Genomic DNA, 14,986 nt, shown 5'->3' on the forward strand with positions numbered 1-14,986 from the left:
TCTGTCAGCACTGAGCCCTACATGGAGCTCAAGCTCACAAACCGCGAGATCATGACCTTAGCCGACATCGGATGCTTAACCGACTAAGCCACCCAGGCACCCCCATCCACATATTTCTTTTTCATCTGTATCTCTCAACACCATGCTGGATAAAAAGAATTGCTTATATTTCCCAAACACAAGAAACTTTGGTCATGCTTTATGCCTTTCTTTGCCAAAAATGCTCCAACCTTGTTTTCCATCTGATATGTCTAAATTTGCTCAAATATTACTTGCTAGGCAAAGTATTTCCCATCTCCTTCAGAGCTGTCCAACTTCTCCACAGAACTCTGTGCTTAGAGTATATCTCTATTAAGGAAGAATCACATTTGTTTTGCATTCATTTGGACATCTATATAATACTTGTTAGCTGTCTCCAACATTGAAATGAGTGCCTAAATGTAGATTGTAGAGATCATGTATTTTTTATATTTTCCTGCATCCAGCAAAATGGCCACCACAAGTCTTTGCTGAAAGAATGAATAACTCACAGAATAAATAATGAATAGGAGAAAATGTGTTTTTCTTTCCCTTCATTACATGACTAAGAGGATACAACATGTATCTCAGTGAAAGGGCTGAGAAAATGCAGATTGAGAAATAGAATGAAAGTCAAAGGAGAAAGGCAGGAGAAATCAAGAGGAATCACTGGTGTGCACAGAAAACAAAGCTGACATCTAGGAAGAGAGGCAGAGCATGAGAGGAGATCAAAGTGAAAGCTGGAAAGAATCCAACAGGACAAGGGATATCAGAATCCCAATGAAATCTTTGCAGTTTGACTCCACGAACCCAAACAAGTCTCATCAGTTTGTCATCCTGGTAAAGACAGGACATTCCACAGTTCCTAGGAAAAGAACTAGAAAAAAACTTACACTTGGCCAGCAAGGCATCCGATCAAAAAATTTCCCAGAGTATATAGGTCTGATGCAATCTGGAGGTTCTACTCCAGGTTCATTGTTTTCAGTCTCTTTTCTCTCTTCCGGTTGTTGGGCAAACTGGCACTCAGAAGGTTCTATCACCAAGCCCATTTGGGGGCCTGTTTCATCTGGCTCTTCTAGACCAGTGTCTACCACTGCAGGAGGCTTCATCTCTGCACTGGGCTCCATTACCACACAGGTACCTCTTCCCAGTTCCTGTCTAGGATCCATATCCAAAGCAGGCTGTTTCCCTACTGAAGCCCCTAACACTTTAGGGGAACCAGCTGCAGAGCCTCTCCTGCTCCCTAGAGCCTGCGGACTTTCGCCTACCATGCCTAAGGGAGGCTGTATTATCCTTCCGGAACACCCTGCCAGAAGACACTCATTTTCTAAACCCCCTCCTCCTGGCACCATACCCAGAGGTTTTGTTTCCCGTGAGGCTGAGACCCCATAGACTCCTAAATTACTCCTCTCCGTGAGGGTCCTAGGCGTATTCTGCCTTTTTAATTTCATTTCAAGCTCCTTGCTCAACAGAGATTTTGTTTCTGGTGATGCATTCCTCTCAAATTTATTACTAACCAAGAGGTTCTCCCTACATGAGGAATCTTCTTTTCTTAATCCCACTCTCAACCCTAACTCTGTGGGAGATTTTGTTCCCATGACGACCCCCCTCTCTCCTAAATCATCCTTCCCTTCATGAGTGAGCCCAACCTCTATGCTCTGGGGAGATTTCCTCTCAGACACCCCCATTCCTCGAACAGCACTCATCTCAAAGGGGAAGTCTATACCTGGCTCAAGGAAAGTTCCTAATCCCTTGGGGTGCCCCAAACCTTTGGGGGACCCCACTCTCACGAAAGAACACATCTCAACTCGGACTCCCTGCCCACAGCTTCCTGCCTACGAAATAACACCTAGCAGAAAGGAGACTAAGGTCTGTTTACCCGGTTACCTAGGAAACAGGGGCGTGGCTTAACGCGCTACTGTTTCTCGGGGCAGGATCCCGCCCATTTCTCCCCGACTTTCTCCAGTCAGTTTCTCTCCCTCTCTCTCTTCCCCTTCTTCTTTTTCTCCTTCCCTCCCTCTCTCCTCTCTTTTCCTCCTTCTTGACCAAATCTGGAGGGCAAGAAAACAAGGAGGATGTGGTTTTGGGCACTGGAGAAAATGTTCACTAACTTCTCTTCGGTTTGTCTAGCAAAGCAGTCCCCTCAGGATGGGTTCAACCGTGGGCTTCCTCCTCCTGGCCATTGGCCTACTAATTTTATGGCAATCAGGATAAAAGCAACCACTTCTCTGGTTGTGACCATTAATTTAGGTCCTTCCTTGTGCATGTACAAGCACAGTGCACGTAGTTCTTTCAGCCTAAAGAACTACTTTAAATTCTGTGAAGTTATTTGGTACCTGTGTTACAGAAACTACTTAAAGTCTTTGAGAACATTTACATTTTAATAAATAGGCTTTAAATAGTATTTAAATATGTTAAAGTTTGAGGGGTGTTATACAATAATGCATATCAACTTCTTAAAATATTGTGCAACTCAAAATCTGGATATGTAAGCATGAGATTTTCTTTAAATTGGGGCTACAACTTTGTCAGGTTTTAATGAAAGTGTATTTAGTAAATATTTGTCATGTTTTACACATACAGGGGATACAGAGCACCTTGCTTAGAATCTGAATGGAATTTATAGGATTCCAGTCTTTTAGAAACTATGAAAAACTTGTAAATGAAAAACTAAAAAAAAAACAAATGCTTAAGAGACATTTCACATTTGAACAAATTGTGTACTGTAATTTTCATATAGTTAATATAAATATTCTTCTCCCTCAAGCACTTTAAATGACTTGAAAGCATGTAAATGAAGGGATGTCTGTATGTATAAGCGTTCATTCAATTCTTTCATTTTTACAAATAACTATTGAGTACCTACTTTGTGTCTATGATGGGAATATAGTGAAATATAAGCCAATACCTCTCTCTTGGAATTTATATTCTAGTGGGGATAAATAACCATCAAGTAAACCAATAGTTAAGATCATTTCACATAGTGATAAACGTTACAAAGAAAACAATACTTTGATATAAAGAGATGCTACTTTAGAATTGGCGGGCTTAGAAGTTCCTTAGTTAAATGACAATTGAACCGAGGCTTGCATTTAGCCGGGCAAAGACACAAACTTTTTAAACATGACTAGCTCAAGTTCTCATAATTTTTTTCTCATTGCCTTGCCATCATGCCCACGTTTCCTTATGTTAGAATTACCTTTAGGTTTGCCTCCAGGTAGTCCCAGTTAAAACAAAATGTTACCAGTCATTACTATCTATGATTCATTCTTCAACTACACAATGGAAGAAAGACGTCCTGGAAGAGAAGGTAGAATATATAGGGTAAGAGTGCCAGGGGTGACAGAGAGACATAAAGTGCTGGGAATTTGTGAGTGGCTGTTTATAGATTTGAGAGCAAAGGAAGCACTAAGGGCTGTGTTCAAGTCTATAACTTTATTTAGGGTCTGTCCACTTTGTAGCTTCCTTAACAAAATCTGTCAATTAGTAGGACTCCACATTTGACACTAAAATATATGCACTTGTCAGTCCTCCTCAGTTAACTGGGGCTAGGAAAAAAACAGGCATATTGTGAGTGGCAGCAGCAAGAGAAAAGCTTTACTGTGGCATTTCAGTCTCTGGCAGCAGATCTTAAAAGTGCTTAGCCACTGGCACAGTACTCTTTAAGACAAACATTATGACTAAACTACAAAATATTGTGGAATGTATTCATGAAGGAGGTGAATTAAAAGACCAAATTGGTAGAAGAAAATAAATGAGGAAGCAATATCCTAGAACAATGAAATGGGGAGTTCCTAGCAATTTATAAATTTCCACATCCCTGTGTTATTTGTGAGGTCTTCTCCAATCAAATGCTCACCACTCTAAATATAATTAGGTTCACAAATATTTTTGAGGCCCTTGTTATCTCAAAGATGCTTTGTGAGGAATTGAAATGATGAATAAATAACAGTCTTGGTCCTTTAGAACTTTAAAATCCTAATGAGATTTTAGCTTCCCTAATGGGAACAAAAACCTGAGGAGAAAAGTGTAGGCACTGTAAAATAAGGCAGATAGGTATTAGAACCACTACAGAGAGTAAAGTGAAGTAGCGTGAAACTACAGGAAAAAAATAACTAAATCCAGTAAAAGTACAGTTAACCCTTGAACAACACAGATTTGAACTGTGTGAATTCATTTATACACAGATTTTTTTTTAATAAATATATCAGAAATTTTTTTGGAGATCTGCAAAATTTTGAAAAAATTTGCAATGGCATAGCCTAGAAATACCAAAAAAATTAAGTGAAAGGTATTATTGTAAGAGTGCAGTATGTAATACATTTAACACCCAACATGTTATTGGTAAGGCTTCTGGTCAATACTGGGTTATTAGTACTCAAGTTTTGGGGGAGCCAAACATTACATGCAGACTTTCAATTGTGTGGGGTCGGTGCCCCTAACCCCTGCATTGTTCAAGGGTCCACTGTATCTTCAGATGCCATCCAGAGGAGTTGGTGTCCTGGCCAAAGTGAAACCTGCAGTGATGGGTGGTAACAGTGTTCTGGGAGGGAGAGAACAAAATGATCAAAAATGCCAAGATGATAACATACCAACAACATTCTGGGAACAGAATAGACCCGTGTGATTAGGATCCAAAGCAAGTGTTTGGGGAGAGGGAGACCATAGAAACAGAATGAAAGAAATGTGGGACAGGACTACAGAAGTTTGGACTCTATTTTGCAAATGAGATATCCTTGGGCATTTCTGAGAATGACTGGCTGAAGCGTACAGAATGATTGAAGACAGGTGTGTGCATTAATTCCTGTTTATATTAATACTACCACAGCCTGGGTGTTGGGATTAGATCACAGATTTGGGGATTAGAGAATTTTTGGTATTAGAATGGACAATGGTTTATGAGGGAAAACAGGAAGAGTGAAGATGATTCTGGCCTTTCATGTTCAGGTGACTGGGAGGCTGTTAATACCAGTCAACAAAGCAGAAGCAGGTTTGGGGTGGAATAGGTTTGGTTTACATACTGTTGGCATGTCAAAACTGCTGTGACATATCCTATTTCCTGATTCTTCCTTGGATTGTCCAAGAGGTATTAACGTGACTAACACACTATATTGGAACAACCTCTTGGGATGAAGTGCCTCAGATACCATTCAGGTATGACACATATATGCTCTTCTGGTTAGTAACTGGGGAGTTGATCTAGAAGACTGGCTGTTCAAGGATTCAAATCATCTTCATTGCATAACGTTGACTGAGAAGCCTCAGGATACCTTCCCTAGTACACATCCTAGACAATCAATACCGATGTTCTCAAAATGAAGCTTATAAATGGCAAACTGCAAACTGAAAAGTAGTCCTTATCCTGAGGGAAAGTCAATTTAACATTCCACCAAATTACAGAATGAATTTTGTTTTGTTTCAGATACCTGGCCAGAAACTACTCTATGAACTTTAACAAAGCAAGGTGTGTATGTAGGTCTGCAGTGGATGGTAACGAAAGTCTTAAGTTGTACTGGAATCCTGCTTAAACTCAGGCTGTGGAGCCAGCCTTCAGGTTAGAATACAATTCATCACCAGCTCAGTGGGGATTTTGGACAAGTTACACAATCTCTCTGCCTCATATTCTTTACCTTTTAAAAAGGCGCGCCTCATTCATTAATTCCACACTTAAGACTGAAGATTCTGAGCTGGCAGGCACTATGCGAGACAGCGTTGAGGACCACTTTGGGGAGTTAATATTCTAATGTAGGAAGGCATTTAGTTTCAGATATTAGTTTCAGAGTGAAACCTTCTAGTATAAGAGTAAAATGGAAAAACTCCTCTAAAGCGTTTCGTACAGTAATTCGCAAAGGAAAGCCCCGAATAAAAGCGAGCTACCATTTTAAGATTTGCTCCCCACCACCACCATCAAAAATAGGTACACTGAATGAACAAAAACAAGTTATTAAGATTTCCTCGCCTAGAGACAACTTTTGGTACGGGGTCTAATCCTCTTCCCTGGGTAAATAACCACACCTTTACAACACATCCATTCCCCCCCCCCCCCCGCAGGACATGTTCGGGGGCTCTCACGTGCTAGAAAAGTACACCCCCCCCCCATTCCCCTTAGCCAAGTTGCCAGGGTTGGGGTGTCGCAGGGTAGAATAACTGGGACTGTGTGCAAATATTCAGCGGGAACTTCGCCGCCCCCCATGGCGGGGAGCAACAAACCCCAGTTTTCTCACGCTTCCCCGAAAGCCAGGGAGTAAATAAGTAACCCCCCCCACCCCCACCCCCACCCCCACCCCCACCCCCACGCCGGCCGCCGGGAGACCGAGACCGCCACGGAGATAACAATGGCGCCGACAAGGGCGGGGCCGTGCTTGCCTGGGATGTGGGAGGGAGGTGGGAGGTGGCTGAATCCGACACGGCCTCTCGCCGAGGTCACGTGACACGGCCCACCCCCCCCCCCCCCCCCGGCCCCGAAAACCAGGCCCGGCCGCCAGGGCTTCGACAAGGGGCGGGGGAGCAGACGGAGAGAGCGCACTGGCGACGGCGGAAGTGACGAAGAGGCGTAGTTCGCTACGTGCAGGGACGTGGCGGCGAGGCCGGCGCCCGGCGGCGGAAGTGGCTCCCGCGCTGGGACTTGAGTGTTTGTGTTTTGGTTCGCGACGGAGCCGCCGGCTGGTCTGAGGGGAGGAGGCAGAGGAGGGAGGAGGAGGAAGAATTAGTCGGAACTCGAGCGCCGGCGGTGGCGGAGGAGGAGAAAGGAAAAGAGGAAGGCGGAGCGGAGAGAGGCGGAGACGGAGCCGGACGGGGGCGGCACCACGGCACGATCCCGGCACCGTCCAGTCTGAGGGGAGCGGCCTGAGGAGGAGACGCGCCGCCGCCGTCTAAGCCACAGCCTCACCCTCTCCTCGGGCCACGCCTGGGACCTGCTGCTGGGAGGCTTCAGCCCCGCGGCTCCGCGTGCTGCGGTCTCAGGTAACCAGACCGTCCCTCCCCTGCCCGGCGCCGGCCGGGACCCCAGGTTATTCGCTGTCCTCGGTCTCTCCGCGGCCCTGCCGGCACGGAGTCCCCCGCCCATTCTTCCCCGCCCGGCGCCAGTACCCAGAGCTATCGAGCCTGGCGTCTCCGTCCTGCCGGCCCTGGTGATTCATTCCCCAAACAGCTCTGGAGACCAGGATTTGCAGACTGGCTGAGGGAGCGACGGGTGTCACCCTCTTCCCTTCTCAAGATGGCGCCGTGAAAGAGTGCCGGAGGCCGCGGTTCCGTCTGGCCCCGGTCCTGGCAGTCCCGGAGGGGGTGGTCCCAGCCCGAGCCAGGCCAGGTTGGGGGAAGCAGGATGGGAAAGAGGGCCAAGGGGCCTGGCGGGTCCTGCTTGTTCAGGCCGTTGGGAGTTTGGTATCAGTTACTCAGGTACTCTCCAAGGAGGAACCGGGGCCTACAGCAGGTGTGAATGGGGGGGAGCTCCGCCTACCTGCGACTTCCAAAGACGGGTAATGGAGGGAGGAGGCGCGTCCACATGCTATGCCTAGGGACTGTCTGGTCTAAGAAAGGTGGTGAACCGCAGCTTAAAAGAACTCAAGACGGCTGGGCCGCTGCACACGCACAGTGGGTAGAGACCTTATTAAACCTGTCTGCTGTTCTCCTCCCTGGGAGCTGGTTACCCCCGGGAGATTTTCAGACTGTAAGCTCTAAACGTCGCAATTCACATAGTTGGGGTTTGGTCTCAATGCTGATTCGGATGCCTTTCAGATAACTGGTTAAAAAAAAGAAACGTGGACCGCCCTGTTGTAAGTCAAGAGAGCTCAGAAACTTTATTTTTAATGCAAAATTGGGATAACATGAGCTCCTAGGGTTGCCGTAAGCAAAATTCATGGAATAATGGTTGGCACAAAATAAGGGTCTGGTAAATGTTAGCTGCTGTTATTGATGCTATCTTTATTAACGAGCTCCTAGAGGACTTCATAGGATACCGGTTGTTCTCAAAAGATTTTAAAATGCATTTTATGCAGAATCTTCGTTTTGCAAAACAAAAGTTTCTGTAGCGAATAAAAATGAATGCCCATGATTTTTAACCTTACTGTGCTAACTTTATACATTTATTTCCTGCTCTAGAGTGTTGGAGAGAGCTCTGTTCCAACCAGCTTTAACCCTTAAAAGGCACAGCAAAAAAAATTTTTTTAATGGGAGTCTCATGTTTTCCCTGAAATTTTGGGCCCTGAAAATTTGGAGCATGTTGTCCCTGACGAGTATTTCAATTTGCTGTTTTGTGGGTAGTGAGACAACTGGGAAATATTTCAATTGGTGTTGAAATATCTAAAGGTGTGTTCACATGTTTAGTCTGCATGATGGTCTGTTTATTTTATCAGAGAGCCACTCTAATTGCCATTTTTCAGTCCCTGTTATGTGTTGGCCACTGTATTAGAGACTTTTTTTTTTTTTAACGTCTATTCTCTCATTTAATTCTGCAGCAGCTATGTAAGTTAGGTATTTTGGAAATGGAGAGTTCAGTATACCCAGTCAAGATTACATCACCAAATCCAATATTTTTTAATGTGGTGGGGAGTCAGTGTGGAGATTGGGGCATTTTTTTATTACAGAAAAATGTTAAAGTCCACAAAAGAGGGGGAGAATAGTAGAATGAACCCATCACCTGCTTTAAATTATCTATGGCCAGTAGTGTTTTATTTATATCCCTACTGTTTAGAAACAACTTAGACCTACCATTTCACGTTTAAATAGTTCAGTATGTGTTACTAAAAGAACTCTGCAAAGCTGCTGTTGAGATAAGGCAGTGGTGATTTTATTGTGTCAAATATAAGGTCTCATTGGTATTTATTAATCCATTGTCGAGAGGGAGTTTTATATAACCTCATTTCATGGGGAAAGCAAATTTCTTATATGAGGTACCTAAATGAAATATAACAGTGATTTTTAGGGGGAGGAATCATCAGGTTTAGTATTACTAGTAAGCACATAATCAGATTTTGACTAAAGATAAGAAAACTGTGATTTTTGAGTAGATTGGAAGAGAGTCCTTTTTAATGTTCCCTTATTCCTTTCAGATTGAAAATTAGCAGTAGGTATTAAGAAAACAGATAGAAGTTGCCATTTAGGCCAGTTTTTTCTAAATGTGTTAAATGGAAAATAATGACTTAATTATTAGCCCCAAAACTACAGAAAAGTGTAAGTAAATAAGACACCAATAACCTAACCACATAGAAAACCACTGTTAACACTTCCATGTATGATGTATTTGAGCACATGAGGAAACAGTTTTAAGTCTTTTAGCTACTAGATACACAAAATATTTGTTGCTTTGACATTACCATTAATCAAAAACTGTACAATTTAATAGGGGCCTTCAAATAATAATAGCCAACATTTGTTGAGTTCTTACTATGTTCTAGGATCTGTTGTAAGAATTTCCCATTTATGAACTGAATTTTCCCCAAAACTGTTTTAACCCATCTAGTCTGGCTCCAAAACCTGAACTCTTAAGTCACCTCTCAGGTTGACTGGGTTTGAAACACAGCTATGTTGTGGCTCTGTCATGGCTCTGTCACAGTAACTATGTGACCTCAGTCAAGTTACTTAACCTCTCTGTGCCTGTTTCCTCATTTTTAAGGATTGTAACAGTCTATAGGATTGTTGAATGACTATGTTAAGTACTTAACTACCTGGTACAAAGTTGAGTCTTAAATAAAGATTAGCTTTAAATTTTTTTTGATCTGAAAATTATAGCAGGATTTTAGGCTTAAGTCTCATACTTTTACATTATTTCAGTACAAAGGTAGTGAATTTAAATACATGGGAATCGGTGTCCTGTAGAGGTTACAATTATTATATGTGATAGGCAAAATTACTGAAGTGATTAACATTAGATTTGTTTACTGATTTGTGTATTTAATAATACAATATTTGTTTCTTTACAGGTTTCTCTACATCCAGAAAGAAAAAAATTTGACACCTTGCATCCTGGAAGTTCATTTAAAAGACTGAAATTAGGGACTTCTTTCAAATTTGGACATGGCTAATCGAGGAGCAACAAGACCCAACGGGCCAAATACTGGAAATAAAATATGCCAGTTCAAACTAGTACTTCTGGGAGAGTCTGCTGTTGGCAAATCAAGCCTAGTGCTTCGTTTTGTGAAGGGCCAGTTTCATGAATTTCAAGAGAGTACCATAGGGGGTGAGATTTTCTTTTTTCCCTTCATTTAATTGAATCATACATTGGCAAAAAAGATTTTGCAGTTCCAGTTGTGTGATGATGAATACCTAAATAGGTCACACAGTGAAGAAAACCGTTCAGCAGACCTTAAGCTTTAAAACTTATCTTGATTTTTGTTTAGGTGGTATCTTTCTACATTTTGATTTCCTGGTTATCCCCAAGATGATTGTGTAAAAGCTGGACTTACAGATACAAGCATGAACAGAGTCAGTGTCCCAAGTAATTAAATTTGATCTGATACCTGTTTCTTGATAATGATTAGAAGCTTCTTTGAATTAATACGTTTGTGCTGAATAATATTGGCTTTAGAATGAATAATGAAAATAATAAATAGTGAAGGTTAACCTTAAAATCCTAATTCTAAATAACTAGACTATTTGTATATTAACACTGATTAGTAAAATTAATTAAATTTTATTAAACTTGAAGAGAAAAAGTCAGTGGTCAATGGAAAGGGACATGAAAGGGAAATGGGACCTGGAGAGAAAGATCAAAGATGAGGAAGAGATAGAGTAAGCCATGAATACAATGGTTTTGGTAGGGTTGAGATGGGATGAGGGGAAGGTAAGAGGCAGGACAAAGAGGAGACAACTAATAGTGCAGTGGTGTGGATAAAGACAGGAAATTGGTGATTGAATTAATCAGATTCACAGCTATATAGCATTGGAGCAAAACTTTTTTCGGTGCCTCAGTTTCATCTGTCAAATGAAGCTTTTGAATTAGGTAATGTCAGAGGAACCACACAGCTTTAAGATTCACAATATTTTGCAAGGTGTGTGTAATTAAGCAGTACTATATTTTTAAAGGTATACGTAAATAGATTTTAACCCCATAGGTATAAAAAGTCAAACTTTTGAAATCTGTGACCCAGCTAATATGTAGCAACTTTAGATCTGTGTTTTAGGAATATAACTTTATGTTGTGCATTTAGTGTATGTTCTCAGGTACACTTGATAATTTTATTCATAGTTCAGACCTTTCTAATGAAATAGTTTGTAAAACTGTACTACCTCCTGACTTCCCTGCGTACAGAAAATACAGTACATAGGTGGTATTTCCACTTTAATAGATTTAGCAATGTGGTGTTTGTCATCTTCTTTCATTTGTGTATATATCAAGTTACACAGTGTTCTATTGTTTCAGTGTTTTATGTTTTTTATAATGGGTGACCTTCAAAAATGTAGTCCACATCATTGAGCTTTTGAGTTAAAAATGTAATGGACAATATACATTCTTTGTGATTTTTTTGTTAGAACATTTACACACGCACACACATTTGGTTCCGGAATGAAATATCTCTCAGGGTAGTATCGCTTGTCAAGTAATTGTCAGTGGCAGCATTTCCCAAAGTTCATATGCATTCTAGGCTAAATACCTGGGCCAGATAGGTTTGGGACTGGCTCTGTGCCACCCTCCCCCTCTTCACAGTGCATTGTCCATTAACAACACTGAAGCACTATATAGTAAAGAACTTAATTCCTGGGTAACTGCAAGAGCCTCAGGAGGGTAAGACTAGAATCTTTGTTTTTGTTTTGGATATTATGGTCATCCAAATGTACTTTGTCGTAATGATATTTAAAGAAGGATGTTTGTAAGAAAAATGGAACCCTGTCAGTGTGTTGTAAATATACAGATCTGATAAATGTCGTATGCGTATATGTAATCTGCATTTCCATTTAACACAAATCAGGTGATCTACATTTATGGATTTTTCAAGTGTTCCTCTATCTAAAGCTTCCTTAATATTTTCTACTTGTGCAAATTGACTTTTAAAACCAACTTTAGAAGGGATTTATATCCAAATTTCTCTGTTAATGGTTGTTGGACAGTTTATGTTATAGACGACCAATTTTTAGGAAGTCTGACAGTGCCATTATGATTATAGCTGTGAGCACTGGGTTTTTGTTTTTGTTTTGAGACATAGTTGACATAGTGTAAGCTTAAGGTTTAAGACATTGATTAGATATGTTTTAATAGTGAGTGCTATTTTATGCTCTTTGATAACAGCTCTTCGCCCTTAGGGACAATACTAGTATTCAGTTTTAAGGATTTCATGATTTGAGCTATTTAGTTATCAACACCCCAAGTCCATAACTTGTAAGTAATATATATTTTTGTTTTGGCTGATGTGTGGTAAGACTTACCTAACAAATGAACTTAGCCAAATGTTTGCATTTTATTTTTTGATGGTTTATATCTACTAACATTAGGTATGGTCTGAAGAGCTAACTTAAAATTTTCATGTTTGAAATCATATGCTATTCTCTTGAGTTTGTGTATTCTAGAGCCTTACCTTCATCAAGAATATCAGGGTAGTTTATGCAGTTCTAAACATGATAGCTCGATTTAAGAATCAGTGTTGTCTCACTGCATCCTATACAATTGCCCCTTTGCCCTATAGCACTCATAATAAAGTTAAGTAGTTAGGTGTTGGGTTTAATACTTCGGGGAGTTCTAGCTTATTTGTAGGGATTTAAAGTCTGCAGGACATTTATGTTCTTATTGTTTAAGGCAAACCCAGGGGCGCCTGGGTGGCTCTGTTGGTTGAACATCCAGCTCTTGATTTCAGCTCAGGTCGCGATCCCAGAGTCGTGGAATCGAGCCCCGCGTCAGGCTCCCACTGCCCTTTCCCCCACCCTCACACACACACTGTCTCTCCCTCTCTTTCTCTAAAAAGGAAAAAAAGAGCCCAGAAGGTTAGCAAGGAGCATTTGGTTCATATGGTTGTCTTCCTCAGTATCTCCTCAGTAAATATCTGTTGGATAGGGCTGTTCATCTTTCACTTAACACCTTGAGTACTTTAAGACTTTAAAGGTTTCAAGTGAGTTACTCCTGTCAAAAAAAAATATTGTTTAAACACGTTTAAATGCTATTTATAAACAAGTGGATCTTCAACGTAAGTCAGAGCAAGGTTAAAATATGCAGTGAAGGGGCATCTGTGTGGCTCAGTGGGTTCAGCGTCCACCTCTTGATTTCAGCTCAGATCATGATCCCAGGGTTGTGAGATTGAGTCCTGTGTCAGGCTCTGCACTGACATTGCAGGGAATGCTTGGGATTCTCTCTCGCCCTCTGCCCACTCCCAAAATAAGTAAATAAACCTTTTTTTTTTTTTAATATGCAATGAAATAAGACGCAGTCATTCAACTCTTCTTCTTTTCTTTTGAAAGGTAAATGTTTGATACCAGAGTGTAATTTTGAATGCACTGATCATCAAAGGAATGTCAGACAAGTTTAGGTTACAGAACTGTACGGGAGAATATTAACATTCCTCTTGCAGGTAACTGTTATTTTTGAGGTTTGGTTTAGCACGCTGGTTCTCAGAATGTTCCATATTCCAGAAGCATCTGCATTACCTGGGAACTTGTTAAAAATGCAAATTCCTATGTCCTATATTGAACCAAAACACTGAAGTGGGACCAGTAATCTTAAATGTTAACAAGTCTCCCAGGTGATTCTGTTGCATACTGAAGTTTGAGAACCACTGCTTTTTGTGTTCTGAGTAGTCAGTATTACATTTACACTAAAGTTTTTGGAATAATTGCTTTTTGTTAAACTGCAGTTCGAGTAGGGTTTTTGAAAACATGTTGTTTGTTCAGCTACTCCAGTTTGAGGATTACAAGTATTGTGTCCTGGTAACATTACACATGACTTGTATCTCTTTGTATGGGAACCCCTTCCCTCAACTCTGTTAATCTGGTTGGCCCTTTAAGAGAGTATGGCCCCTTCTCTGTCCCATCAGGGTTGCTCTGCTTTGTCTCTCTTTACTAAGGGACTTTGTATAGTTTTCAGTTATCTGTACCAGTGCTGTTCTCCTTTATTGCCAAAAGTAATCAAGGACTGAGTATACACTAAGTTAATTAAAGAAACAAGTGCCTTTTTAAATTGTAGTTCCAGCACATGGCACATATTAGCTACTTGATCATAGGTAAGTCAGACTCAGCTCTCACATGAAATGGAAATAATGTATCTAACTAGAAAAGTTTTTAGTAAGGGCTAAATGAAAGTACATATAAATTTCTTGGCACAGTGCGTAATACAGAGTACAATGCTTATTAAATGTTAGGTGTTACCACTACCATCACCATTACTTTTTGCTGAGTCATTTTTATCATTGTTATATTGCTACAGCATGACATTATTTTGGAATTATGACTATTCCATATAGTGCATGGCATTTGATTTAGGATTTGACAGTAATAAGTTTTTTATGTTTAGATTTCCTTTGTTGGAAGATGAAACTTTTTAAATTTTTAATGTTTATTTTTGAGAGGGAGAGGAGGAGACAGCGCAAGTGGGGGAGGGGCAGAGAAAGAGGGAGACACAGAATCTTAAACAGGCTCCAGGCTCTTGTGCTGTCAGCACGAAGCCTGATGCTGGGTTCTAACTCATGAGCTGTGAGATCATGACCTGAGCCAAAGTTGGATGCTTAACTGACTGAGCCACCTAGGCACCCCTGGAAGATAAAATTTATAGGAACAAATAAGACTTTAAAAACTTTATAAAAGCAAGTACTTAACTAAATTTGAGCCATCCTAAAAATGAACTTTTTGCAGATTCATTCAAGTGGATAGTATAAGCATGTACAACTAAGTTTCTTAAAATTCTGCTTGGTAAATTCTTACTAATTTTTCCCTCTCCATTTATTGGTTTTCACAAAACTAGTTAGTCGTGTATATTACATTAAATGCATGCCACCCACATGAACTAAGCTATTTGTGGAAGTCTTCTCAGAGGGGGAAATTACACTGTTAA

The 14,986-nt window shown here is 40.9% G+C and overlaps 2 protein-coding genes across 5 annotated transcripts in view; one reads left to right on the forward strand and one right to left on the reverse strand.

Annotated features, from left to right (window-relative positions):
• EFHB (EF-hand domain family member B) overlaps positions 1–2,668 on the reverse strand; it is a 49,499-nt gene extending 46,831 nt beyond the window's left edge. Inside the window, exon 1 of one of the 2 annotated variants that reach the window (XM_053903842.1) lies at positions 912–2,668. In XM_053903842.1, the coding sequence (XP_053759817.1) occupies positions 912–1,820 (909 nt within the window). In that variant the 5' untranslated portion in view covers positions 1,821–2,668. The remainder of the gene's footprint in view (positions 1–911) is intronic. The other variant, XM_053903841.1, reaches the window with a different exon arrangement.
• Positions 2,669–6,699: 4,031 nt separating this feature from the next.
• Positions 6,700–14,986, forward strand: part of RAB5A (RAB5A, member RAS oncogene family) — a 29,754-nt gene continuing 21,467 nt past the window's right edge. Inside the window, exons 1-2 of one of the 3 annotated variants that reach the window (XM_019435353.2) lie at positions 6,700–6,981; positions 9,939–10,195. In XM_019435353.2, the coding sequence (XP_019290898.1) occupies positions 10,033–10,195 (163 nt within the window). In that variant the 5' untranslated portion in view covers positions 6,700–6,981; positions 9,939–10,032. Of the gene's footprint in view, positions 6,982–7,471; positions 7,497–9,938; positions 10,196–14,986 lie in introns of those variants that run through there. The other 2 variants (XM_019435361.2, XM_019435369.2) reach the window with 2 other exon arrangements.

This window comes from Panthera pardus, unplaced genomic scaffold (genome assembly GCF_024362965.1).
Source record: "Panthera pardus isolate Hobbes unplaced genomic scaffold, ASM2436296v1 HiC_scaffold_16, whole genome shotgun sequence".
Lineage (NCBI taxonomy): Eukaryota > Metazoa > Chordata > Mammalia > Carnivora > Felidae > Panthera > Panthera pardus.